Here is a 25,651-nt window from a genome sequence, read left to right on the forward strand (position 1 = left end):
CTGAGAATGAAGCACAATGGCCTTCCGCACCAGGCAGATGCATGACAGTTATAACAGATGGGTGAAGCCGGCGCCGGAACCAGCTTGGACGACATCCGATACCGCCCTACCAGTCTATATGAACTGTGCCTTTCAATGGCATGGTTCTCTCCGGGACGTAACCATCAGCATCTTCTTGGCCACACGGTGAAGGCCAGATAGGGCAACAAGATCGTGTCACCAAATGACAGAAAGCCTGGGCAGTTCTTTGCGTTGGGCGAATCATCAGACATAACGTTACGTGAATGGTCTATAAAAAGGATCACGTTCCTACTGCAAGCGAGAGAAACGCGCGTTGGCTGCATGCTACCCCGGATTCCTGCTTAACCAGATTGCTTGGCAATATCGCGGGCATATTGCTGCTGGCCCTCGCCTGAAGCCATTTGCAGTTTAACCGAGCGGGCTACACCAGGCGTGCATCGGCAGCTTGCAACATGCTGCGCTGTATCCACGATCCGATAGCTGGATGACTCCCTCGCCTCGAAGAATTATCTCTCTTTCGCACTGATACTTGGCATGTCAGTCTCTTCCCCAGCAAGGTTGGCGAATTGAAACCAATAGTGTAATCGACATATTTCACTCTTACATGTGCAACTCATGACCACAGTCCACTTAGTAACCCAACGACATATCGCAACCAGTTACATACACTACGTGGATTAAATCTTAATGAATTCGGTCGGAGGCTCGCCACGTCTTCTGGTGGTAGGGTAACACTTGAGGTAAGGGGCGCAAAGGTGCACTTCCCGGACCACAGAAGAACGTCCGCCCGACCCTAAATAATCGTGAATCTGGTATATTTTGTAGCGCCCTTCATCCAAGCAAATTCGTACGTTAACTCAATTTCACGAGCCAGCCTGATGATTCCGATGCGTCGACATATCTCACCATTGGTGCGTGTAAAATAAGGTGACTTGGCCAAAACGAAACAGACTTGCGGGAACACCATGAACAGGCGAAGCTGCGGTGGGGACGCCGGTGCACTTGCGATGTCGTCCAGACTGTAATCCGGGAATAATGGCAATGTCAGCGAGGGTAGCTCCCCCTTGCTGTCGGAGTACTCGATATCCAGCTCGAATTTGCCCCCCCGTGCTCATACTTGTGGCTTAGAGAGGCTGGTTGCAGCAGCCCACGCACCACCAGTTCTGCCGACGAGACTTCTCCAAACGGGTTCTGTCCCTCCGTTTTGACGATGCAGGAAATAAAACCAGGGACTTTCCTCTTGCGTTGACGTTTTTCCTCCGCCGCTGCCGCTGCTGCTGCCTCCTCTCCATCGCTCCCACGATAATCGCTCCATCCCACTGTCCGTGACCTCATTGGTCTGCGTGGCCTGATTGGGCTGGAAGAGCCTGCCCCGGGCCGTGGTATCATATCCTCTTCATCCCAAGATTTGACATTAGAATCCACAGATACCCACGACCATGAAGGCCCTCTATACTTCTGAGGCCTTCGGAGATCATGAGGTAGAGTGTCGACTCTCCAAGTCCAGTGATAACGAGGCGATAGTGACCATAGTCCTACTTTATACCCTCCCGATTCTACCAAGTCGGACATTCTGGCCGCCAGACCCGACAGTGCAGGGAGCCGATCAGTGTCTCTTGTCAAACTTCATGCCGAGTATTGTTCAACGATGTGAGCCCAGGACCTCTTCGCCCGGTCCAGGGCACTGATCAGCTCCTTCTTATCCTTAATTGCCTTCTCACGTTCAATGGCTTGTGACGTGAGGTCCTCATTATCCACACCACCAACTTCCTCTTCTTCATCGTCGCTGACATTATCACCCTATCACCCTCACCTGGAGGATTCGTCCATTCATGGGTCCTTCTGTCGTTGTTCGAAGGCGGGTTACTTGGGCCATGGCGACCTGATTTTTGGTCGGTGACCTGTCCAGAGTCCCAAGGTAAAATGCTCTTTGATGTTGGGGAGAGTGGGCATGCTTCCACACTCGCAACCGGTTACGGACCTGCACTCCCACACCATCTCTTCCTTACAGAAGTGAAGAGCCCGGGGAGAGAGCAGGCGTTCCTGAAATGCCCAGCCCTCGTGAGTAGCCGGTTCTCTCGCGTGGACTTCGTAGACAGCGGGAAGGTCCAGTGAGACAGACGGTGACGGACCCCCATGTAAGACGTAGACCCTGTTGAGTTAGTGAATTGGATCCTAGGCTCTTTGCTCCATCTGGACTTCTTTGGAAACATGCCAATGCCCCTGGTTGCAGCTGCGGTGGCTGCTAGAGTGATGTAAGAGTTCTGGTAGGTATCGGCCATTTTTGCCGACTCTAGCTGCCAGTCGCCTGGATCGTCTTGGATGATGCACAGGGAGTCGATCCATAGGTAGTGCAGGTCACGGCGCAAGCAGAACCGAATGGCGTCTTGGAATGTCTTTGGTAGCTCTTTCCACGGAACGCCTGCCTTCCTATCTTCAAGATTGGCCTTGTTCAATGTGCAACGCCACCCTTGACCCCAGCAGTGACTCAAGGTCGCATACTTGTCCCTTGCGGTTGAGCCATCCTTTTCCACGACTCTGACCGACACAGTCCGATGGGAGGCATCGAGAGCGAGTATTCGGCGAGGGAGGGTTGTATTCGCCTGGTCGTAGCATGCGTGTTCGTCGCTACAGGTTTGAAGCTTGGAAACCACCCGGTCTAGCGCTCGTACTGACATCGGGTGGCCGCTGCTGGAAGCCCGTGGCCGAATTGCTTCACATTGTAGGGCAATGCAGCATGAGTTACCGAAACGCACAACCCAATGAGACAACTGCAAGACCCACGATTTTGATACTCACGTTCTGTCGGATGGCCCACGAAGAACTCCAGTACGATCTTGGGACGTTCCTGGACGAAGTATATCTCCAGGGTTAGGGTATCGTCTTCGCTTCTAAACCCATAGCCGTATATTGTTGACACGTCCTTCAGTGACCAACGGTCATTTTCCCTGGCCTGTAATCCCCTGAGCAAGAAGTCGCACGATGGACACTGGTCAAGATCGGCTGACTGTTGAAGCTCGTCCGGCTTGCATTCGAGGAACAGTCGGGATGTCCTGCTGTTGGGCTGGAGCCCGTGGCAGAGCTGGCATCGTCTTGGCCTAATGTGCGACCGACCAGCGGTGGTTGTTCGTAACGTTGAAAAGGTGAACGTAGACACTTATCTAAAATCAATAATGGTTGATTTCCCGAGGGTAGATAGCCATACTATCAAGAACGAAGCAAATCACTTATGAGTATATACCCAAGGAACAGCCAGAGGGGTTTGTGCGACCACACATATTGAACATACGTAGTGCTAAAATCTTACTTCGATCTCTGCGGCCTGCGGTCGCCTATCTGGGCGCTTACATCCAATATAAACAGTTAGGATGCTCGTGGTCGAGGCGGGTTTCGATTTTCCCTACTCGACCTTCAAGCCATTCGCACATGTCAAATAAGGGGAGCTTCGTTATGAGACCTTAGTGTATATATAATAATACTGCCTGATCTATATATCGGAGTAAACAAAAAGTATGGAAGGGGGATATCATGCCGTGGACTCATTACATGCGGTGGCCGCAATCTGTGCACTTCTGGGCCATTTTCAACACCGTTTTTTCGACCGACTGGGACCTACAGGGCCGCAGCACTTCGGCTAGTGGATTGGATAGGGGGAGACTACCGATCTTGCGTCAAGAGGCCCAAGCTCTGAAAATGATGACAAGGCTCGACTCAGAATGCGCCCTCGCCGCCACCGCCCACCATGCTGGCAGTCCAGAGGCCGACTAGTCCCCACCAACTGACCTTGTAGCCTCGCCAGAGTCCTTCCATCCCCTGGCCCTTCTTGTACACCACCTCGGCGGGATTGGGCTGCTTGTTGACCTTCTTGCCCTTAGCGTTCTTGGTGATAGTAACCGGGACGGCGTGGGTGCCCTCCTCGGTCGTGATGCTGTACATAGTACCCACGACTCCGTAGTATGGCCCGGGCTGGACAATGGTCTCCATTTTACCGGATTCCTCCAGCGCTCGGACGTGTTCCGGATTCCGGAGCACGGCGGCCTGGCCTCTGCGAAGAACCGTCTCGAGCGGCAGCTTAACAAACAGAGATACACACGAGGTGCAGAACTTGGCGACGGAAAAGGTGGTGGGAGAGAGCTCCTTGTCGATCAGGAATTGGGATCGGAGGACCAGAGGAGTAGAGAGAGTAAGGATCGGGTGGATTAGGGAGTGGAGAATGGTGGGTGGGATGAGGGATGAGGGGCAGAGCCACGATGGCAAAGCTCGCATCGTCGCAATGGTTCTTCGCGAGCCCTTGCCTGTGGGTGTGAGGATGAGTCGTGTTCGCACGAGATCCAGAGGGGCCAGGATGAGGCCAGTGGCGACAGCTGCGGTGGCAGCCACACATAGCGATGCCCATGGATACGGGGAGGCAATGTCGATAAGGCGGTCCACATCGTCCTTCACTCCCAAGTCGGGCACGTTCAGCAGCGCACTGAGAAGGCTGCGCGACCAGTTCTCTAGCAGGGACTGCAACACTGTATACAGGAAGGTGGCATTCGAGCCCTTCCACACACCCCAGGCGCTCTCCTTGGACCACAGCTGGGCTATCACATCGAAAATCGAGTCTGGTCGTCGCAGGTTGAGCTGGTGCGGCGGCAGCTCGGGTTTCTTCGCAATCTCTGGAGACTGCATGGGAGAGGGTGCCATATGCCTGGATGTCGAGGATCGACTCGAGGGCGTTGGTGTATCGTCCCAGGGCGTATTGTTGGTGAAATACGAGCGCTCGTCGTCCGACTCATCTTCGTCATACTAAAGAGGGTTAGCAAAGACCAAGAATACCCATCTCCCAGTCCTCCGACTCTTTCAACATACCTCGTTGTAAGGCTCGAAAGCCGGTTTCGCCTGGTGTTCGATTCTCGTCCTTTGGTCTTCGACGACGGCGGCAGCAGCGGTTGCCAACCTTTCCACATCATCCTGCAGGCGGACCTGGAGGACCGTCTTGGCCACCTCGAACGGCTGGGCCATGAGGACACTGGTGTACTTCCATAGCAGCTCGTCCACGAACTCCTTGACGCTGCGGATCGTCGAGGGTGAGGGGTCGTTCATGTAATCCCGGTAGTCCAGGTCGGGAAACATGTCGCGTGCCTTGGAGGCATACTGGGCATTGGCACTTGGGGCCGCCGTGGCGTTGTTCGCACGTGTGTAGGCATCCGACTGCTCGCCTATGGTCGGAGCTCTGTAGTATGGCCGCAGGGGATTGACCCCATCTCTGTTTGTCGAAGTCATGCTGCTGGTGAAGAGGGGTCTATTCGCATTCTCTTGCTGGATCGGCGGCTGGGTATGAGCAGGAACGGTGACTAGGGGTGGATAAGATATTTATTTATCTCGGTGACTACTGCAAGCACAACCAGAAGATAAGAGGGGAGGTGTGTGTCCCTTTGGACTACCTTTGGACTGCACTTTTCTCCGATTGATTGGTCGCATCAATGAGGTTGGTGTTTGCATGACAGAAAAAAAGCAGGCCATTTCTAGCGTCCATGCAGCTACTGGCGAGCCGCCCGCTATTGGCCTATGGGCTTCCTTAGAATTCACTTACATAAGGCACCCAAGCTGGAAAAGGCTCCACCACCCACCAACCAAACCGCTGTATCTCCATTGCCCGCAGTCAACTCACTCTCTGGGGTGAGGGGTTCAGCCCATTTCAATCCACTGGAACACCAACAACTATCTCATGCCTGGGTTTTGTTTTATGCTGTGTCCGTATGCGCGGCTGCTGTCATCCGGTCTAAGAGCAATTATGATATGCACCATGGGCCAATTCTGCTAATAAGGCTCGTGTGTTGGTGATCGGACATATCGGCCGGCCGAGAAAGAGCTGCGCGGAGAGGATACAGAAAAATAGCCAACCTGTTGCCTGTCTCTCGGAAGTCCACTCTCGGAGCTAAGGCAAAAGGCAGGGCACTAAACTGAGGGCAACCCCCATGTCGTTCTGCCTGCCCGCCTGGGCGGCTCGGTGTTGGTGCCGGCAAAGCTAACTAAAAAGCTGTGATATTTTTTACAGCTGGGATTTTATTACGTCGCATACTGAACGACCAATAGACCCATTGCTCTGGACATGTGCGTTGGTTCTTGAGCGGCCCTGACAGCGACCATCTAAAAGCAACTCCCAACATCCAATTTCTAGTAATTTCCAAAGAAGAGAGAGGCAGAGAGCTGTATCTGTTGGGGGGAGTTTTCTTCTGTCTGTTGCTCTGGTACATTAAGAGAGCTTCTGCTGCTGCATCTTCGCCGCAGTACAACACCATACCTCCGACCCTCCGTTTTCCAATACCCTAACGATCCAAAATGGCCGCAACCACCTCGCGCAGCCTGAGCCGGGCTCTCAGATGCCTCAATGCCCCTTCAAAGTCGATAACCTCATGCGATTTGTCGTCCCGCTCGCTGTTCAGCCCTCGGTCCCGGTTACCGAACCTCACACAGTCCCGCGCATTCAGCATAACGCCGCTCCGGCTCCATGGCCACATAACGCCCCCCAAGCCCGGTGAAGAGTCAGTCCACCCACCTACCTACCTCCGGGGCCCCTCCCAGGAATATTTGTCGCCCAGTCCACCCTGCTAACCTGTCGCCCTGCGATCTTACTCTAGACTCCACGTTACCTTCGTCGACAAAGACAGCCGCGAGCACACCTTCGACGTCTCGGCGGGCGACAACCTGCTGGATGTGGCGCAGGCCCACGACCTCGAGATGGAGGGCGCGTGTGGCGGCAGCTGCGCCTGCAGCACCTGCCACGTCATCGTCACGGACGAGGCCATGTACGACCGCATGCCCGAGCCCGAGGACGACGAGAACGACATGCTCGACCTCGCCTTCGGCCTCACCGAGACGAGCCGCCTCGGCTGCCAGGTCGTCATGACCAAGGAGCTCGACGGGCTGCGCGTCAAGCTGCCCAGCATGACGCGGAACCTGCAGGCGAGCGACTTTGGCAGCAAATAGAAAGGAAGCGTAAAAAGACAATAAAAGAGGAAATTGGAAGGGTACGGTGATCGTTACAGAGCTTGGTTGATGATGATGGCTAGGAGGCGCCCCGAGCAGTTACGTCTTCAATTGTATAGAGTACTCATGTTAGACGGCTTGTCACGATATGTGAAGCCAGGGGCAATATATTGTCGGGAGTTGAGAGGACGGGAGGAGAGCAGATTTGCTCGTCTTGCAATGTACATGTACCATCACGCAGCATATGCGTTGTTATCACGACGCACCACATAGACCATCTCCACGAGATTATGAGAACTATACTTCAAGATCTGGCTGTCAAGCACCATGCAGATTACCTACTGTGGTGGCGAGGTGACTTAAGACTTTAGACGGATGTGGGATGGAGAGTCACGTACGGCGCAGAGGTCACGGTCGGACAACATCAAACGGCAGATGGGAAAGGATGCCGGGTGCGGCCGGATTGGCTTTATACAAGTGTCTGTCATTACATAGAACTTTTCAGGGGTATCTCCAGCCTCCACTATGCCTCCTCGATCGGTCCCTTCTTCAAATCTCCACCACCGCTCGCAATGAGGTCCAAAAAGCCCTTCCGGCTCATGTCGGTGACCTTGTCCTTGCGGCTCGACACGCCGACGAAGCCGTCCTTGCGGGCCTCGCGCTCGGCCTCGACACCTCGCACCTGTGCGGCGCGGACGGCGTTGAACAGCTTGACAACACCGCGCTGGGCGACCTTGCGCAGCTGGCGCTCCTTCTCCATGACCTGCCCCGTGCTGGCCTCGAGCTCGCCCGTGGCGTCGTTGCGCGTCGCCACCAGCACGTTGCGCACGCGGCCCTTCTCGAGCGCCGCCAGCTTCTGCACCCGCAGCTGCTTCTTGGCCTTCTGCTCGAGCGCCGAGTCCGTGATGGCCTGCGCCGCCTTGTGCGCGTCCACGCTGCGCGACAGCACCGGGTCCGCCCGCCGCGTCGTCGGCAGCTTCGTCGACAGGATCTTGCTCAGCGAAGTGGCGAAGGCGCCAGGGTCGTTGCGTTTCGACTTGGGCTTCTTGCTTCCGGACAGCGGGTCGTCGTCTTCTTCGTCATCTTCGGCGTCCGAGTCGTCGTCGGCGGCGTCTATGTCAAACTCGTCGTTCTCCTCTTCTTGGTCGTCGTCAGAGTCTGATTCCTCTGTGTCTTTCTTGTCTGCTTGTTTCGCCTTCTTGGCTTTCGGTTGAGCTTTGGTCGGGCCCGCTTTCCGCTTGGTGAGCTTGTCGCGTGTAGATGTCTCGTCGTCGTCGCCTTCTGAGTCTGATTGGCCTGATTCCGAGTCGGAGCCGGAATCGGCAGACGAAGCACCGTCGTCTACCACTGCGTTGTCGAGGTCGTCTTCCGAGTCCATGAGATCGACCGGCTTGAAGCCCTTGCCGCCCTTGTCGTTCTCCTCGGCATCTTCCTCGGAATCACTGTGGTAATGCTTCTGTTTCTTGTGCTTTTTTAAAGGCCTTTGGGCCTTCATCCGTCCTTTTAATGTGTAGTCCTGATGACTCCGTTTCTTTGCGTTGGGGCCGGCCATTTTGTCGTGGCAGTGTGTGGTCAGGAACACTGGAAGCTATTTCTGTTGCGGGTTGGTGTTGACTGGCACTGATGCACTCAACTCGACTTCCCAGGGCAATTGGATGCAATGCTTGCAGAAAAAAAAGTTGGAAAGTTCACTGGCGATTAGCGAGGGGCCTGCCCTTATCGCACTCTCTGATTGGCCGGAGCCCTTTCACCGCCTGCCTCCACAGCGGTTTGATAGCGCCAGCAGCTGTTTTTAGTACCAACTCCAATGCCTTAAGTAATCAAGCGGGCTGGCCTGCGAACTGTGGATTCGCATCGACTTTACCCGGTGGATACGCCCTCATCTAGGTCCCGAGGTGTGACAGTCCGCTGGGCCGACTATTTTCAGGCCACCCCTCCTCTCATTACGAAGATGTGTCGTTCCTTATATTCTGGCATGGTTGATTGCTTGTAGACTCTCGAGGATTTATGCGAGACTCTGACTAGAACATTGTGCGTTCTTTGCTTTGGTCGTTTCTCGCCCTTCTGTTACTGCTCGCATCGTCAACATTGCGATCATCTTGCCCTGTGGGGTCAAAGAATCAATGCTCTACAAAAGAAGAGAGATTCGGAAATCAAGCATGCTCAGCAAGCACGAAGAAACACGCCGCCAGACCTGAGCCTTATGCGTGACCAACACAAACCGCTGTCTATCCGTTTCAGTGTTTGAACTTGTCTTCGACTTAGATAATGGCTCGCCCATTGAGGATGCCTCGGGCCCTCGCCTCGAGAGCTCTAATAGCATCTCCCGCCGACCTCTCGCGCCCCGCTTTGGTCTCGGTACCTACTTCATGCCATCTTGCGGCATGTCTCACTACACAGAAGCGTCTAATCAGCCAACAAACACCTCATCCGCCGTTGTGGGATCATAGGAATGTGTATGTCCATTCCAACACACAGGAAGCTACCGCTGGCAGAACATCTCACCAAGGGAAATGGGATATCAAGGGAGATGGGGGTGAGATGTTGACTGGCAATACTGTCACCTTGGCTCATCACGAGACGACTCGGCCCAAAGCTTTGGACCGCCATTGGCTTCGTGACGGGTGTGAGTGCACCGCTTGTGTCGATCCACACTCGGGCCAGAAGAACTTTGGTACAACCGATGTGCCCCTCGACCTGCCAATCTCAAGCTGCCGAAAGACCAAGGAAGGCGCTCTTGAGATCGTATGGCAGAATGACTTCCTATCCGGTGGTCGCGAAAACCACACCTCGACGTATTCAGCCGAGCGGGTTGACTCGTTCTTCTCCAAACCCAAGAAAGCGGGGTTCCCACCTGTGGTGCTGTGGGACAAGAAGACGATCCAGAGAGATCTGTTATTTGTTGAATACGATGACTGGATGACTAATGAAGAGACTCTCGGGGCCGGTGTGAGGATGCTTCACAGTCACGGCATTTTCTTCATACGAAACGCACCGCACTCGGAGGAGTCTGTCGTCTCCATGGCGAGTAGGGTTGGCAACCTCAAGGAGACCTTGTACGGGCGGACATGGGATGTGCGCTCGAAACCCGAGGCTGAGAACGTCGCATATACCAGTGCTTTCCTTGGCTTACACCAGGATATGATGTACCTCAAGGACCCGCCTCGCCTTCAGCTGCTACACTGCCTCGAGAACTCATGCGAGGGCGGCGAATCCCTCTTCAGCGATGCCAGTGTCGCCGCTTTCCTCATGAAGATCGGACCTCCAGAGTTACGGGAAGCGTTAGGGAAACAGATGGTGACGTATCATTACAAGAAGCATGGCCACTTTTACGAAAATCACCACCCTGTCATCGACGACTCTGACCATGTCCGCTGGTCGCCACCCTTCCAAGCACCACTTCGCAATCTCATCAAGAACGAAGAAGGCTGTCACCATTACCGCCAGTGGGTCACAGCAGCCGTCAAGTTCCAACAGCTCCTGGAGAAGGAGGAGTTCCTCTTCCAGTACAAGATGAAGCCAGGGGACTGCGTCGTGTTTGACAACCTGCGAGTCATGCACGGGAGACGTGCGTTCGATACGAGCGCGGGCAGCAGGTGGCTGAAGGGCACCTACAATGCGCACGATGTCTTCATGAGCAGGCTGAATACAGTGTGTGCGAACCGGCCGGTCCCCCTTCGTGGACAATGGCAACGATGGTGGGACAGGCGGTACGGCTGAATGGCATGTATAAGATCTGGGACAAAACGAACGTGGCGGAACCAAAGGCGTTCAGACAGATAAGGTCGGGAGGACGGAACAAATCAAGATAGAAGGTATAATGATAGTAGCTGCTGGGGAATGGGTTTCCTTCAAGTAAGATGATTGCCTGGTCCATTCATTAGAATTGGAAGCATTATATCAGGAAGACTACTCTTACGGTCGCTGGTTTTGCCTCCCAAGAATATGGTCACATGGCCAAATTGGAAGCTACTGAAGTGCAACGTTTCGTTTTATTCATCGGTAATCCAAGATCTCATCACGAACGCCCTATCCATCCCCTCACCCCACGACCGCCGTAGCTACACGGAACCTCTGTGCAATGACCACATAGCCCGCCGCCAGCAGACACCGACGCAGCGCCGTCGGGTCGGCCTTGTCCTCCGGCCTCTCCCCCGCGAACCCGGCCTCGAGTGACGCGGCGACCGCGGGCCAGTCCAGGAACCCGACCGCGTCCACGTTCTCCTGGGTCAGCAGCCGCTGCAGCATCTGCTGCAGCGGCCCGTCCCGCGGCCACGTCACGGGGGCCGTGTACGGGTGCTTGCGGCGCCGGTACAGCTCGTCCGTGATGAAGGGGCGCGCGGCCTCGCGCAGGATCCATTTCTCCCAGAACTGGCTGAAGACGGTCAGGTTGCCGTCGTCCTTGCCGTTGTTGTCGCTGCGCCACCAGGCGCTTTTGCCGCTCTGTAGACCGAAGCCGACATTAACGTCTCCGTTCTCGTTGCTGTTGCCTTGTGGTGGGGGCTGGTAGCGCTCCTTCACGCTCGGCGGCATACCGTTCACCAGCTCGACGAGGTGGTGGTCCAGGAACGGAGGGCGACCCTCGATGCTGTGCGCCATCTCGCACCGGTCCCCGACTACCGTCAGGATCATGGCCGGCAGCTGCTTCTTGTTCCAGGAGTACATGGAGCTGTGCAGGGGGTGCCACCGGTCGCGTATGTTGGCTCGCGCTTCTGCCGACCAGGAGTCCGCGACAGCGCGCAGGCGGGCGCGCTCGGCGCAGAGGGGTCGAAGGGACGAGTGCAGCATGTCTACGTCGGACATGCCGAAGGAGACGAGGTAGGGGACGAAGCCTTCTTCGGCGTTGCCGTCTCCGTTTTCACCATCTTCCCCGTTCAGCGTCCTGAGTGTTGTTGTAGTCGTGCCGAGGTTCCGGTCCTTGTTGCGCACGTGGTCACGTACTTGCTCATGTAGCGCCTCGCGCAACTTGGGGTCTTGTTGCAGCGGATCTTGCGGCTGCGAGTGGTCGGCCTCCAGCAGGAAGTCGCCCAGGAACCAGTGGTAGCCGGCGAAGACCTCGTCGGCGCCCTCGCCGCTCAGGATCACCTTGAAGCCGAGGTCGCGGGGCAGCTTGGACAAGGCCCACTTACCGACGGTGTTCAGGTCACAGGTCACTTGCTCGTTGTGCCACACGGTGTCCTCGAAGTGCCGGGCGAAGTCGGCTTCGGTCATGTCGATGGTGTGCATCTGGACGCCCAGGTGGTCCGCTGTTCTTTGGGCGATTTCTTGGTTCCTTCTATGTCAGCCCGATAATCTCGATATTGTAGATAGATAATGCAGTTTTCAACCTCACCGGATTCGTCAAAACCCATATCCGTCCCGAACTTGACGCAAAAACAGGCTATCCTGTCTGTCGGCTTCTGACTGCCCATGGACTCGCCGCGCTCCTCGACCAGATGCTTCGTGATACCGGCGACGGCCGAGGAGTCGAGTCCTCCAGATAGATATATCCCGACCGGGACGTCGGCAACGAGGCGCAGCCGTACGGCTTCTATCGCCTTTTCGCGGACTTGCTGTATCATTTGCTCCATAGAGCGTGTCTCAACTTGCTTCTGTCCACCAACTTGTTATTGGATCCATCCATACAGACGTTATGAATCGCGAGCTTTGCTTACTTTATCGGGGTAATCGAACTCCCAATACTGTTCATGCTTGATCGTGCCATCCGGCAAAACCTTCATGTAGTATCCAGGTTCGACCTACTCCCGGACACACATTAACGTCCTCCTTTACTACTCTTGCCGCTGTAACTTACCCGTTTGACCCCCTTGAACGTAGTATTCGAGCCCAGCGACCAGGTATCCAAGGCAATAGCCTCAACGTCCCATTCCGCCTTCCAGCCCAAGGGAAGAAACGCCTTCATCTCGGCCGCGACCCACAACTCGTGTTCTGCCGCCGCATCACTACTGTCGCCACCGCCGGCCTTAGAGATGGTCCAAAACAGCGGCTTGATGCCGAAGCGGTCCTTGGCGGCGACGACCTCGCCGGTGCGGTCGTCGTACAGCACGAGCGAGAACTCGCCGCGCAGGTGCCGCAGGAACTCGGGCGCGCCGTAGCGCCGGTACAGCGCGACGGCGACCTCGGAGTCGCTGTGGCCGCGGAAGGCGTACCCGGCCTCCCGGATGCAGTCGTCGCGCAGGCGCGCGTGGTCGTAGATCTCGCCGTTGATGACGGCGTGGACGTGGCCCGTGTCGTCGTGCAGGGGCTGGCTGCCGTCGGGCGTCAGGTCATTGATGGAGAGGCGGCAGTGGCCGAGACCTGTTTCCCACCCGTGCCGGCAACAAATGCACATGGAGTCAGTCACGTTGTCTCTCTGTTACACACCATACCATCCATCTGAACGCGAGGTTTGAACCATGGCTGAATCAAAGGGAGGTCATACCGACTTTGCTGGTCGGGTCTACCCAGACACCCTGTGCGTCAGGCCCTCGGTGGGCGATTTGCTCTAGGCTCGCATAGAGTCTCTTCTCCAACTCGAGTTTAGCAGCGCTGTCTGTGCTGCTTTGCGCAACTTCTCCGGCGGCGGCGACATGGTCCGGCGCGGTACGATTGAGCTTCACGACAACACTAATTCCACACATGGCGAGTCTTCTTCACGTTTCCCTGGCTCGATACGAATGACACTGGAAGAACTGAGCAACGCCGAGAACTGTAATATATTCCAGATCCGTAAACTGCATTTTTGACATACCTGCACGAGGTCGGGGAATGAGGCGTCCTTTGACATCACTGATGCAGCTGCCGCTTCCGAGTACCTCGGCGTTCTCCTCTCAAAAGGTGTCGAGTTCGTCATTGCATACTGTTAAAGACGTCTGCCAACCGGTCTTCCGAGTTCCGGCATGTTGGACAGCGAAGCTCGGATGAGGATCGCCGTGCACCGGTGCCAATGACAATGTCGTCCACGCCTTTCCATTGAAAAGCCTAGTCCATGGCATCAACCTTATCGACGGTGATAGTTCTTCTGATCTGGTTTTGGTGTCAACGGCAGTTGGTTGCGGGATATCCTCAACTGCCTCAACTGAATCATTACGTCGGTGTCGAACTGGGAGTACTACATGAGGGAAGTGAGGCTCGATTCCTGACAGCGCTATTGTATTCTTCTCATGTTCTGTCGACTGCCATTTAAACGGGATGACTAAACGTCGCGAATCAGGGCGGCTCCACACCCGGAACTGCTTATTTCCCACGGTCCTGGTCCTGGAAAGCCAGAGGCCTGGTCGCCTGGAGACTCGGCAGTGTCACCAAACTAACCGGCTTGTCAACTGCCACCTGCATACCAAGCAAGAACAAGCAACGCACCGGACACCAAACAGTGCAGTGATGTTTGTAGATGGCGACTTGGCTGATAAGCTTGTCTTTTTCTTCGTCGCTTGGCTTGTCGCCGACTTCATATTTCAGGAAAAGCCAACTCAGAACTGGCACTGACCAACGCTTAGCTAAAGGCCAATTGGCAGTTGCGCGTCACCTTGCTGCTTGCTCTTTTTGGGTATTCGCGCAATTGCGTTCGGGGGCAGTTGCAACATTTGAGGCTGCCTAGTGTCCAACTCTGTACCGACCGGCGGTCGGTGTTGGATCGAGTTAGGTAGCTGTTCGTAGCTGTTTTCGTATTACCAGCTAGCACTTCCGTGACGGCAAAAAAAGCAAGTCCGTTCGATTATATTTCATCCGGATTGACACGCCACTGCTCTAGGACACCGACTTCCAGAAGACTCCTGTCAAATCTCTTGATATGCAACTTGGCGAGTTGGCATCGCAAATCCTGGTGAGCAGGCGGCAGGCCTTCCTTTCGTCTGAACTAACCTAGTGCAAAATTCCAGGTCAAGGTCAAGTTGCACTGGGTTTTAGCGTCCGCCCAACCGCCCCATTGCGGTTGGCCCGTGTATCCTTCCATGAACACCAACGGCCCAAGAATCAACCGATCAACGGTTGATGTTGTCAAGACGGGACGGATTGCACCAGCAGATCAGTGAATCCTTGAAAGCACATCTTGGTCAATCATCTTGGAGCAACTTTTTCCATGTGTTTTTGCCTGAGCGCTTACTGGGACGCACAGAGTATGGTGAGGCATCACGATGTGGGCAATCCGCAAGGCCTCGGCCGGGGCGGACAGTCCGTCCGAAGCTGGTTACCCGCTGTGGTAGCGAGACGTGACCTGACCAACATGTCCAGCTGAGCCGCACGCACACCTGATGAGAATTTCCGTCGAACGCTATTAGCGGACAACTAAGGAGAAAGACACCAAGCCATTGATTGGCCAACTCGGACGTCCTCAGGGGATGGACATGGATTGTACAAGGATCGCCCTCGGTATGGAGCCGTTTCAGATCTTCACCAGGGGATTTCCTACCGACGGCCCCACAGCTGTCATTAATGTCAAACTTGGGACCTTACCCCTTTGCATGAAAACTGCCGTATTAGCGCTCTTGGCATCCTCAGATATGGGCAGAACCGAACAGCTCGGAAGCCGCAACGTCACTCTGTGCGCTGTGCATGGTAGGAGCTGGGAGCGAAACGGGGGCCGACAGGGGACCTGGCAGGGACTTGGTTCAAGTCCAGGAGAGGGTTCGCGACGAGGAGGAAAGCCTCGATACCACCAACGAACCCCCAAGTGCCCCCCCCAACCCAAATACTGACTCCCGACGCCCTGCCGAGCCCTGTCTTATTGGTGGGATTTATGAGGCTCAAGCGGATGGGCCCATCATGTCCATCATGGTCCTTGCCCATCGAACGACGACCACAATATCTTTGAATCTTTCGGGTCTCGGTAATGTGGACCTCGGAACCATGACCCAAACGAGCAAGCCTCCTTCGCGCCCTGGACCTGGGCACCGCCCGAAGACATGGTGCCAGAACCGGTAGTTATAACAGATGGGATTCTCGCTTCGAGTTGTTGATGTTTTTTCCTCACTCACATTCACACTTCTACAGTTTATTCTTGCTCTACTCTCTTTCACATTCCAATCCTCGGCCCTCAGGTTCAGTGAATCTGTTCCGTTCCATTCTTTCTAGTATCTATTGAGCAAGTTCTCATCCGTGTTCTTCAACCAACCACCTCTTTCACCCAACCTCCCAACAAATTTCAATATGAAGGCTGCTACTATCGCTTGTCTCTTGGCCCCTATGGGCGCTCTGGCCGCTCCCGTTGCGTGCCCTCAGCCTCAATCCGCCGCTCCCGGCAACTTCGGTGGCTTCCCCGGTAACCAGGGCGGTAACCCCTTCGGCGGTAACCAGGGCGGTAACCCCTTCGGCGGTAACCAGGGCGGCAACCCCTTCCCTGGCAACAACAACGCCGCTGCTGGTGGCGCCCCCGCCGCTGCCGCTGGTGGCGCCGTCGACGGTGCCGGTGCCAAGGGTGCCTTGACCTCTGCCATCAGGGCCAAGGGCAAGGTCTACTACGGCAACATCGCCGACCCCGGTACCCTGAGCAACCCCCAGAACACCAAGATCCTCACGGACAACTTCGGTCAACTGACTCCCGAGAACTCGATGAAGTGGGATGCCACTGAGCCCACCCAGGGCAAGTTCAACTTCCAGGGCGCCGACCAGCTTGTCAAGTTCGCCACCGACAACCAGATGAGCGTCCGTGGCCACACCCTCGTGTGGCACAGCCAGCTGCCCCAATACGTCAAGAACATCCGGGACAAGGCCACCCTCACCAAGGTCATCCAGGACCACGTCACCGGCGTCATGTCCCACTTCAAGGGCAAGGTCCGAGCCTGGGACGTCGTCAACGAGATGTTCAACGAGGACGGCTCCCTCCGCAAGTCCGTCTTCTCCGATGTCCTGGGTGAGGACTTCGTCCGCATCGCCTTCGAGGCCGCCCGCAAGGCCGACCCCAACGCCAAGCTGTACATCAACGACTTCAACTTGGACAACGCCTCGGCCCCCAAGGTCACCCAGGGCATGGTCGCCCACGTCAAGAAGTGGCTCGCCGCCGGCATCCCCATCGACGGTATCGGCTCGCAGACCCATCTGCAGGAGGGCATGGCCGGCAACATCGAGGGCGTCCTCAAGGCCCTTGCCTCCACCGGTGTCAAGGAGGTCGCCATCACCGAGCTCGACATCAAGAACGCCCCCGCCAACGACTACGCCACCGTCACCAAGGCCTGCCTCAACGTCCAGCAGTGTGTCGGTATCACCGTCTGGGGTGTCTCCGACAAGGACTCGTGGCGCAAGGGCGAGAACCCCGTCCTCTTCGACCAGAGCTTCCAGCCCAAGGCCGCTTTCGGCGCCGTCAAGCAGGCCCTCGCTTAAGAAGGTTCGCTTCTCGCGTACAACAAACAATACTTTGGTGGTGATGTTGTGATGTATAACAATATTCTCATGGGTATCGGGTTCGTGATCGGTATGAAAGGGTGTGGAAGGTTTTTCTCGCGTGTATCATATTCTCTTCAGTGTATATAAGAAGCGGGCTTGGGCCTGTCATTGGCATCAATGCAAATACAGTATATGTCAACTACTCTGCATCATTTTCGTCCCCTTGTGACTAATTACTATCTTTTGTGGCATCTAACCAGTTTTGTTTGGTTACGTAAAGTATGCAGCCGCTTACACCATCTGAACTGCACCTCGTGGCAGCTGCCCAGGGCCTTTGAGGTCGATGTAATGTACTTTTTAAGATTCAGGCTCGTATTCTTCTTCCCCCAGAATAGCACGAGTGGCTTGGATGCACTTGGGGGTTTCCAACGTTGTTTAGCAGTGCTATGACTTGTAGCATCAACACACGCGTAAGCTATCCGTAAAACCGCCTGGATTCATCTTGCTAAAGAATGCAAGTCTTGGGCATCCATCACATTGTTTGTTCGTGGTATATTATGAAATTATCAATCCGTATGATTGCAGTTACCCTTTACCTAGATCATGACATTCCCTGGACGACGTATTCCCGCTTGGCTCTGGTCCCAAATTATCTGTGCCAATGGAAACGTGAGTCAAAATCTGGAGCACCTTAAGCAGCATGGACAGCTCTCACTTCTTCCTGTGTGAAATTAGAATTAACTGGCTGAGATCGATGACACGGTAGGATGTGAGAGTAAGTCGCAAATGATTGTCTATAGAAGGTCCGTTGGCAACTCACCCACCACGAGGCATACGACCAACGACATAGGTGGCAAGCAAACTGTTGTTGTCTAGCAAATCAGGATAAACAACTTGTGGTTGTTCACTATAATAAGGGAGGAGAGCAAGTATGTTGCGAAGTGCAGCACGGCTTATAGGGTTACACATTGCCTCACTGTTATAGGCTTATCTCGATTCTATAGAGGAATAGTATCCCATTCTTTATCCTTATCTAGACCAGTGCACAGATCATGGATCCTGTGCTTGCATTTGAGTGGCAGAATTAAGTAGGAGTGAGGTGAGTTGGATGTAATTTTTGCTTGGTTCAGAAGCTGTGCTCCCACTGGGCAACCAAGCAGAAATTTCAACACCTGACCTTTTCCCACGCTTTTCCCTGGAAAAAATCCCAACGCACCAGAGCCTGCAACTCTCTCCATTCTCAAACCACAACTGTTCAGCTCGCCCACACTGTTCAGAGGAAAATGGATCAAGACAAGACGATCCCCGGCTTTGTTGCTCCTGGCAGCAACAAGGCTCTTGCTGTGCGCGCCCCAGCCCGCACCCATGAGAATGGTAAGTTACTCATTCTGCAAGCAGAAAATCGGAAATGAAATGCCCGCTAATGTCATCGTTGTGGGACGCAGAGCACTCGCCCGGTAGCCAAGAAGATGGCCACCACACCCTCGCCTCATTGGTGGCCGACTCAGTCGCCGAGGACACCGCCAAGGGTACTGTGGATGGCACCAAGCAGTTGAGCCCTACCGATGGACCGGACGCTACGTCCGTTATCCCTTCTCCTCCGCGTTTCGTTCCCAGACCTGCCCCCGCGGCCCACACGACCGTTGGAGCGCCTCGACACGCTTCAACCAAGTACCGCGGCAACCGGCTGGCACCGTCCAACCTTTCGGCCGCCATACCCGAAGATCAGAACTGCGCTCTCTTCATCCGCAATCTGCCCCCTTGGCTGACATATGCCCAACTCTTTGCCGCCTTCCGCGGCGTGGGCCGATTCGCTTCGGTCCACATCAACCAAGCCAACCAAGAGCATGCAACCAGCGCCGCCAAGGTTGCTCTATAGGACAGAGCCTCCGCCGCGGAGCTGATGCGACGAATCGAGAACGACGAGATGGTTCTTGATGGATACATGGCGAATGCAGTGTGGGGTCGTGTCAGAGTGCCCGCCAAGCCCCACGTCGGCGGCTCTCGTGCGATTCGGGTAACAGGCCACCCCTTCGTTGTCAACACTGAGCACTTGTTGTCCTACTTGAACGCTCACTTCCACTTCAACCTGGAGGGCATGCGGCTTGTTCACCGCGGATATGCCACAGCCACGGTGGACATTGAGTTTGCCTCGTTCACCAACCAAGCCGAGAACGCGTTTCGGCTCATCCGTAAGGACGGGGTGTTCAATGGCGACAGGGTCTCGGTGAATTATATCCGCGATCCATGCGAGTAAAGAGGTACGCGTCCAGGAGGACTTTCATTTAAGATGTCGTCAGAGTGATTGCGCGAACGAATCGAAGCCAGTAAGTAGGCCTGGAACCTATCCTTCATGATCTGCTTCTAACAACCCACAGGTCTCAGCTCGAGCTTACGAAACCACGCCGTCTACACGACCGAGAGCCTTTGCATTGCTCATATCTGTACGTGCTCCTAGACGAGACACCAGCAAGGTAGCTTATTTATAGAACCCCACGAGGTACCGGTAGCTACTTGAAGGCAGAATACACCACTTCTTGATAATTGTAGTCGGCTTTCTCTTATTTTGCCACACGTTTCTATAATCTCTTACCTACAGTTACTTGTTAGACAGTGCCTAGGAACATTGTATCGATGAAAGTAGACAAGTTTACTTCAAGCCATCCATTATTTGACGAACGAGTCGACACGGAGGTAGCTGAAATGTGTAGTCGCAACGGCAGCATTGGATTAGACAATTATAATCATGAGCACACAAAATTCCAGGCCTTTTAGACCTGTGGAATGGCATGCCATTCACAAACGTCGTCCCGTAAGACTCAGGAGGAAGCAGAGCCGGATCGAGAATACAGACAAGTCACGAATATCAAACTGATGGACTGCCTGACAACAATAACTTGACTCATCTTCCGGAGGTGATAGCAAACTAGGATGTTTTATTTATTTCTGGACTGCCTATAATAGGTACCTGCAAGTCTTCATAGGACACAAGGAGCAAAAGATTAGGATGACACCAACAGTATCAGCATGTGAGGCTGATGTGCCCGTTCTTTCTTTCTATTAGTATCAGTAATTCTGTCTTTCCCTCGTATTCCCAGTGGCCATAGCCACTAACCATAGCTGTATACATGTGAAGCTAGTGCGAGTAGGTAATTCCAGCTGGAGCTGGGATGAGGTACAGCTTAAACCAGGTTATAAAAAGCCCTACCTGGGTAACCAAATTTTCCAACCAGGCAACCAGCTGATTTCCCACCACAAAATCTTTTTGCCATCCTCTACAGAGACCTTCACTAAACATCACAATTTTCTCACTCGCATCTTGGAAAACAAGAATCAACCAGGTCAAGATGAATCGCAATAACACGGTCCCATTCATCACGCAGCGCAACGGCAACAGCGCACAGGCAGTTGGAGGTCCATCTCGAGGACCTACCATGGGTAAGTCATTGATATCAACACGAACCTTTCAACAAAGGTAGGCGACTGACGCTGTAGCAGCCGAGCACCTCCGTCGCTTGCACAACGAGTCTCCTAGCCAGGAGGAGACCCATCCAACCCTCACATCACTGGTTCGCGACTCGGAGCCGCTCACTCCCGTCTCGGCCACCGCCGACGGCGCCCGGCAACTCGATACCACCCGCGGCCCGAACAACTCGACACTGCTTGCCCCGCCCGCCGCGCCCCGCTCGAGACCCCAGGCCTCCCGTACCCAGATCGCCCGAGCTCTGCAGCACGTCCCGGTATCGTATCAAGGAAATCTCATGGCCGCCGATAACCTCTCCGCGAACATCCATCCGAGACAGAACTGCTCGCTGTTTGTCCGGAACCTACCGCCGGACCTGAGTTACGAGCAGTTCTTCACTGCTCTGCGAGGAATCGGACGCATCGTCTCCGTATACATCAACTAGCCTACCGGGCAGCACCCGAACTGCGCGGCCAAGGTTGTTCTCTAGGACAGAGCGACCGCGGAGCGCCTCAAGGCCAAGATCGATAGAAAGCAACTGGTGATCAGCGGCTTCACCGCCAACGCCTTGTGCAACAAGATCAAAGTCGCCGCGCAGCCGCCGGGCCCCGACGGTGGATCCCGCGTGGTCCGCGTCACGGGCCGGCCGGACTTGATGAACGAAGACCACCTCCTGTCCTACTTCGCCGCTCATTTCTTCTTTGAGCTCGATGGCGTCCCGAAGGTGGTCCATCGCGGATACAACTCGGCGTCCATGGAGTTCGCGTTCGCAGCTTTCGTTAACCAAGCTGAGAACGCTTACCGCCTGCTCACGCAGGATCTGGGCCATGGCCGTGGATTCGGACGCGGTCGAGGGCGCAGGTATGGGTACGGCCGTGGCCGTGGAAGTCACCATGGACTGTTTGGAGGAATTGGACGCGACCTTACTGTCGCATACGTTCGAGACCCTTGTGAGGAAGGTGCCGATGGCTCTTCCTAGGATGATGGAGGTAATTTTGGGAAGAACCGAGTCGTTATAAAACGCCCCGACTACGAACCGTACATCTTATATCAGACGACCTCTGAGGTCAGCTCTCACCAGTCTAAAGTCGCTAGTAAAGGAATCGTTACATCTAATAGGATAACGTCCCAGGTTGATGTGCAAACCCTCATTGCTTGAACACAAATCATCTCTGTATTCCCGTAATAATCCTTTCTTGCATCCTTAATATCAAAGGACTAGAAAACTGCCAACAAGTAGCCGGAGCCTCCAAAGAACCGATCCTGAGCGGATCTATACTAACCTCCCTAGGCTCACGGCCATCTACAGGACCTCGCAGTCAGCAGGAGAAACGGTCACGTTCATCAAGCATATGGAAAGGCCATCTTTGGGATAAACAGTTTACTATTTTACGACTTGGTGATATGCTATGACGAAGCCCCCCGCACCCGCCTCCGCCTTGCCCTCCACTTCTGCACCGGCCTCGGCGGCGTCCATGTCGACGTCCTTGACGGCGCCCTCGAGCCCGCCCTCCTTGGCGTTCTCGGCCTCGACGTTGCGGCTCTGGCTGAGGAAGTACTCGACGATGGCCATGTGGTTGTTGAAGGCGGCCATGTCGAGCGGGATCTGGTCCTTGTCGTTGGCCAGCGCCGGCGAGGCGCCGCGCGACAGTAGCAGCTTCACCGTGTCCAGGTGGTTGCCCAGGCACGCCCAGTGCAGCGCCGTGTTGCCGAAGCGGTTGGCCACGTTGATGTAGCTCGTGGGCTGCTGCTGCGACGCCGCCGACTCCTCGGATGAGGGCTGTGCGGGAGCGGGTGTGGATGCTGTAGGGAGATATGAAAGAATGTGTGTCACGGTTTCTGAAGTGCGTGTTAGTGCTGGGATTCGGAGGCTCATTCTGAAGGGAAGATGTTCTGCTTCAATCCGATGTGATGAGATTGGTGCCCCTCACCACCTTGAACGTATTCAGTCTGCGATGCAGCACTGGAGGCAGGCAAGGAGAGCACGCCGCGATCAAGGCCAGAACAGTCGTAAAACGAAGATGCACTTACTAGAATGACCGTTGGCAGCTGCCATATGCAAACATGTCGCACCGCTTTCATCCTTGGCGGCATCTAAGACGTCGGCGATGGTGACCTTCTCCCGGTCCGCCAGCTCCTTCAGCAACACCGTCAGCTCGGCATCTTCGCCGGCACGTGAAAGATAAATAAGATCATCGATCTCGTCGGCCGTGAGTTTGGGTGCCATGATCAGAAATTGTGCGGTCACTGGATGACACACTCTCCCCTCCAAATTGTGTGGCTCGTGCAGAAAGGCGATGCAACACTTGCCGATTTTGGCTGGGTGAAAATTTTTGGGGGGGTTTTTTCGGATGCGGAGGTTCTCAAAGCCCAACGGTATTTTCCCCGTCAAAATTCGATAGTAACGAAGCCAACACGAACAGAATATTCCAGTGTATGAGTGAAAATAATCCAGTTCGATCTCGAATTTCCGCGAACAAAGCAGCGGGGATTGGGTTGAGTCGTGGTGCACCCGACAAGCAGCAGCAAGGTGAGGTGGATACAATCACGTGATGCTCTGTGTGTTTAGGTCGCAATTGCCCATCGCCATCAATTGATTCCAGCTAACCTACAGTGAGCGCCAGTGTCGTTAAGTTTCGTAAGAGGCCTAAACGGCTTCCTCTTACACCCCAGGCCCAACGATACAGTATTCCCCGGCTAACTAACCTCTTTGCGCCTATTGAACAAGCGAGCAGTAGTTGAGTCGCCTTGTAAACCACCAAGCAAATAGGACTTGCGCCAACCCTCCATTTCCATAAGTTGCCGACGGAACCAGTTGCCTCCTCTAGTCCCAAGCACTGATCCTGGAAAGGCGCTCGTCCAGCCAGTATGCCATATTCTCAGCCCGGTCCACTGCTTGAATCTCGAACTTCATGTTGAGCATCAGCATCAGCTGCAACTCCGAAGCCAGCTCCATCTCATCTGCATCCTGGTGATGCTGATCGCTCAAAGTGGACAGGAGTCGGATCGCCTTTGCCCGGTCTCTGCAGCTCAACGCCAGAAGTTTCCATCCTGCCTCGTGACGTCTCGTCGAGTTTGGCAGGGATCGAGCAAGAGTGTCGCTTGACCTCGCATTGCTGGACTGACTTGATGTCAATGTAGCTTGGGATTCTCCACCTCCATTGCTTGGCGCTGAAGGAGCCGCCGGGCGCAGTCGCATTTGTAATTCGAGGAGGTCACTGTTCTTCACACCAAGCCACAGCAGCCCGGGCACAGTAATGCGCTCCTCGTGGCGCATGCCTTGACTGCCATGCTTGTAGGTGCGCAGAATAGATACGCCGTCGGGGTCAAAGTCCACCAGGCCATAGATGGGAATCAGAGGCGAGGTCGAGTGAATGCGGTGAATGAATTGCCGGGAAGCCAGATCAGGATAACCCTTGGCCTGGATGTCGACCGATTAGTTCGTAGCTTAGAGATGACTTGCTCTCATCAAACGCGCGGAATGCTTACAGTCATTAGTATTCCGCGTCCGGATTTTGAGACTTCATGGTACCGTAAAGATACCAAACTGCGAAAGGTAGCCTGTGTCCTTGTGAGCATCGAGCCCTCAGAGTCTTGCTTATAAACATACCTCTTTCTCTATAATGAGAATCCACTCGATTGGGCGCAAATCTAGATCGACCACTGCCTCCGCCGGAGGAATCACGACCACCTATAAGAGGTCAACATCACCGTCTAGGTAGCGCAACAGTAGGATATCGATCTTACTTCGTCGCCATGTTCTGTTCCAAACGGTTGCCCGACCACAAGGCCTTTGGAGGCAGCGACCTCGTGGTGGTGTTAGCATCGCGTTGCTATCCCAAGTAAGCATGTTGGGAGGCTCACAATATTCAGCTCGTTTCTACCTACACCAAGAGTGAAGGCGACATCGTCAACTAGCTTATTCACATAGTCCTGACTCCCAAAAAGCTCGGGATTTTGGTAGTATATATTCCTAGAGTGCGACGTGTCAGTCTCCGTTGGGCCAAGAATCTTGCTTAAGCATCGATGGGCATGGGATGGAAAAATAGGTACATACCGTTTGGTAATGATAGTGCCTGAAACGAGGGCTTCGTGGCAAAGAAAGAGAATCTGGAGAAGAGAAGCTGTAAAGAGATCGAAACATGTCAGGCAATGGAGTTTAGACGGAAGATCGTGAGCAAAACCCACTGAATTTCTTGACGCCATTGGCGGTGGTCGAAGGAAAGGAGACGGTGTACTCATTCCCGGACCGTCGGCTTCGAAGAGGTAACGTTAAAGGTTGATTCTCACTCAGGGAATCGACCATGGATTCCACAATGTCTTCAATTCTGTCAATGATACTGCCTCGCCCTTGGCCCAGGTCGTTTGGGGACTGTGCATTTTCACCAGAGGCGCCCTCGAAAAGGGCCTGGCTATCTTCGGAAAGAAGAGTCTGCGACGAAGCGCGGCCATGCCTTGATACAGATGCATCAAAAGAGGAGGTTGTGCTGGACCGGCGGTGGTCCATTGTGGCTTGTTGTTATCCACAACTTGTAAAATACACGTGTAGATGTTGTGTATATTATTTATATGTTTCGGCGCCTCTCTTCCATAGTTTACTGTAGCGAAGTAGATATAGACAACAATGCGCGGAAATGGTCAGTTCGCTGATGATAAACTGAGGTTGACTCCGAGGTCATGATGAGATTCCATGCAGTAGATGACTTCGGCTTGCTGTCAGGCAGATACATTGATCTGATGGACTTTTTCACGGATAGGAGGAAGGTGCGAACTGGTGAGATCTTTCGCAGGGCGCGTTTTCTTGCGCGCCTTCCTGCACATATCCATGGATGACATGACACTTATGTCAAGTCAGTACCTAAAAGCTCCTCAAAACAAAGAATGACGGTCATATTGGAT

At 54.5% G+C, this 25,651-nt stretch overlaps 12 protein-coding genes across 12 annotated transcripts; 6 read left to right on the forward strand and 6 right to left on the reverse strand.

The window, feature by feature from the left end:
• Positions 1-1,884: 1,884 nt before the first annotated feature.
• Positions 1,885-3,110, reverse strand: PG986_000715 (uncharacterized protein; the record flags this gene model as incomplete). Its single annotated transcript, XM_066836937.1, has 4 exons — positions 1,885-2,173; positions 2,221-2,734; positions 2,821-2,974; positions 3,030-3,110. 4 exons carry the CDS (start codon positions 3,108-3,110, stop codon positions 1,885-1,887), a joined length of 1,038 nt encoding a protein of 345 aa, XP_066705830.1.
• A 622-nt stretch (positions 3,111-3,732) lies between these two features.
• On the reverse strand, positions 3,733-5,286 carry PG986_000716 (uncharacterized protein; the record flags this gene model as incomplete). The annotated part of the gene is made up of 2 exons (XM_066836938.1): positions 3,733-4,809; positions 4,873-5,286. 2 exons carry the CDS (start codon positions 5,284-5,286, stop codon positions 3,733-3,735), a joined length of 1,491 nt encoding a protein of 496 aa, XP_066705831.1.
• Positions 5,287-6,345: 1,059 nt separating this feature from the next.
• On the forward strand, positions 6,346-6,993 carry PG986_000717 (uncharacterized protein; the record flags this gene model as incomplete). The annotated part of the gene is made up of 2 exons (XM_066836939.1): positions 6,346-6,548; positions 6,645-6,993. 2 exons carry the CDS (start codon positions 6,346-6,348, stop codon positions 6,991-6,993), a joined length of 552 nt encoding a protein of 183 aa, XP_066705832.1.
• Positions 6,994-7,516: 523 nt separating this feature from the next.
• On the reverse strand, positions 7,517-8,545 carry PG986_000718 (Rrp15p-domain-containing protein; the record flags this gene model as incomplete). Its single annotated transcript, XM_066836940.1, has 1 exon — positions 7,517-8,545. The coding sequence occupies one exon, from the start codon at positions 8,543-8,545 to the stop codon at positions 7,517-7,519; it is 1,029 nt and encodes a 342-aa protein (XP_066705833.1).
• Positions 8,546-9,534: 989 nt separating this feature from the next.
• PG986_000719 (uncharacterized protein) lies at positions 9,535-10,713 on the forward strand (the record flags this gene model as incomplete). Its single annotated transcript, XM_066836941.1, has 1 exon — positions 9,535-10,713. The coding sequence occupies one exon, from the start codon at positions 9,535-9,537 to the stop codon at positions 10,711-10,713; it is 1,179 nt and encodes a 392-aa protein (XP_066705834.1).
• A 321-nt stretch (positions 10,714-11,034) lies between these two features.
• Positions 11,035-13,613, reverse strand: PG986_000720 (Asparagine synthase; the record flags this gene model as incomplete). Its single annotated transcript, XM_066836942.1, has 5 exons — positions 11,035-12,257; positions 12,326-12,584; positions 12,648-12,731; positions 12,788-13,290; positions 13,415-13,613. The coding sequence occupies 5 exons, from the start codon at positions 13,611-13,613 to the stop codon at positions 11,035-11,037; spliced, it is 2,268 nt and encodes a 755-aa protein (XP_066705835.1).
• A 1,857-nt stretch (positions 13,614-15,470) lies between these two features.
• PG986_000721 (uncharacterized protein) lies at positions 15,471-15,891 on the forward strand (the record flags this gene model as incomplete). Its single annotated transcript, XM_066836943.1, has 2 exons — positions 15,471-15,525; positions 15,584-15,891. The coding sequence occupies 2 exons, from the start codon at positions 15,471-15,473 to the stop codon at positions 15,889-15,891; spliced, it is 363 nt and encodes a 120-aa protein (XP_066705836.1).
• Positions 15,892-16,152: 261 nt separating this feature from the next.
• On the forward strand, positions 16,153-17,286 carry PG986_000722 (uncharacterized protein; the record flags this gene model as incomplete). The annotated part of the gene is made up of 1 exon (XM_066836944.1): positions 16,153-17,286. The coding sequence occupies one exon, from the start codon at positions 16,153-16,155 to the stop codon at positions 17,284-17,286; it is 1,134 nt and encodes a 377-aa protein (XP_066705837.1).
• A 1,286-nt stretch (positions 17,287-18,572) lies between these two features.
• PG986_000723 (uncharacterized protein) lies at positions 18,573-19,168 on the forward strand (the record flags this gene model as incomplete). The annotated part of the gene is made up of 2 exons (XM_066836945.1): positions 18,573-18,663; positions 18,735-19,168. 2 exons carry the CDS (start codon positions 18,573-18,575, stop codon positions 19,166-19,168), a joined length of 525 nt encoding a protein of 174 aa, XP_066705838.1.
• A 48-nt stretch (positions 19,169-19,216) lies between these two features.
• Positions 19,217-21,731, forward strand: PG986_000724 (uncharacterized protein; the record flags this gene model as incomplete). Its single annotated transcript, XM_066836946.1, has 6 exons — positions 19,217-19,481; positions 19,668-19,733; positions 20,056-20,101; positions 20,621-20,727; positions 20,788-21,182; positions 21,243-21,731. The coding sequence occupies 6 exons, from the start codon at positions 19,217-19,219 to the stop codon at positions 21,729-21,731; spliced, it is 1,368 nt and encodes a 455-aa protein (XP_066705839.1).
• Positions 21,732-22,136: 405 nt separating this feature from the next.
• On the reverse strand, positions 22,137-22,979 carry PG986_000725 (uncharacterized protein; the record flags this gene model as incomplete). Its single annotated transcript, XM_066836947.1, has 2 exons — positions 22,137-22,591; positions 22,784-22,979. The coding sequence occupies 2 exons, from the start codon at positions 22,977-22,979 to the stop codon at positions 22,137-22,139; spliced, it is 651 nt and encodes a 216-aa protein (XP_066705840.1).
• Positions 22,980-23,576: 597 nt separating this feature from the next.
• On the reverse strand, positions 23,577-25,259 carry PG986_000726 (uncharacterized protein; the record flags this gene model as incomplete). Its single annotated transcript, XM_066836948.1, has 7 exons — positions 23,577-24,173; positions 24,242-24,313; positions 24,363-24,443; positions 24,500-24,559; positions 24,617-24,725; positions 24,810-24,876; positions 24,941-25,259. The coding sequence occupies 7 exons, from the start codon at positions 25,257-25,259 to the stop codon at positions 23,577-23,579; spliced, it is 1,305 nt and encodes a 434-aa protein (XP_066705841.1).
• Positions 25,260-25,651: the final 392 nt, after the last annotated feature.

The sequence above is a fragment of the Apiospora aurea genome (assembly GCF_038362705.1).
Source record: "Apiospora aurea strain CBS 24483 chromosome Unknown utg000001l_segment0_segment0, whole genome shotgun sequence".
NCBI classification, from domain to species: Eukaryota; Fungi; Ascomycota; class Sordariomycetes; order Amphisphaeriales; family Apiosporaceae; genus Apiospora; species Apiospora aurea.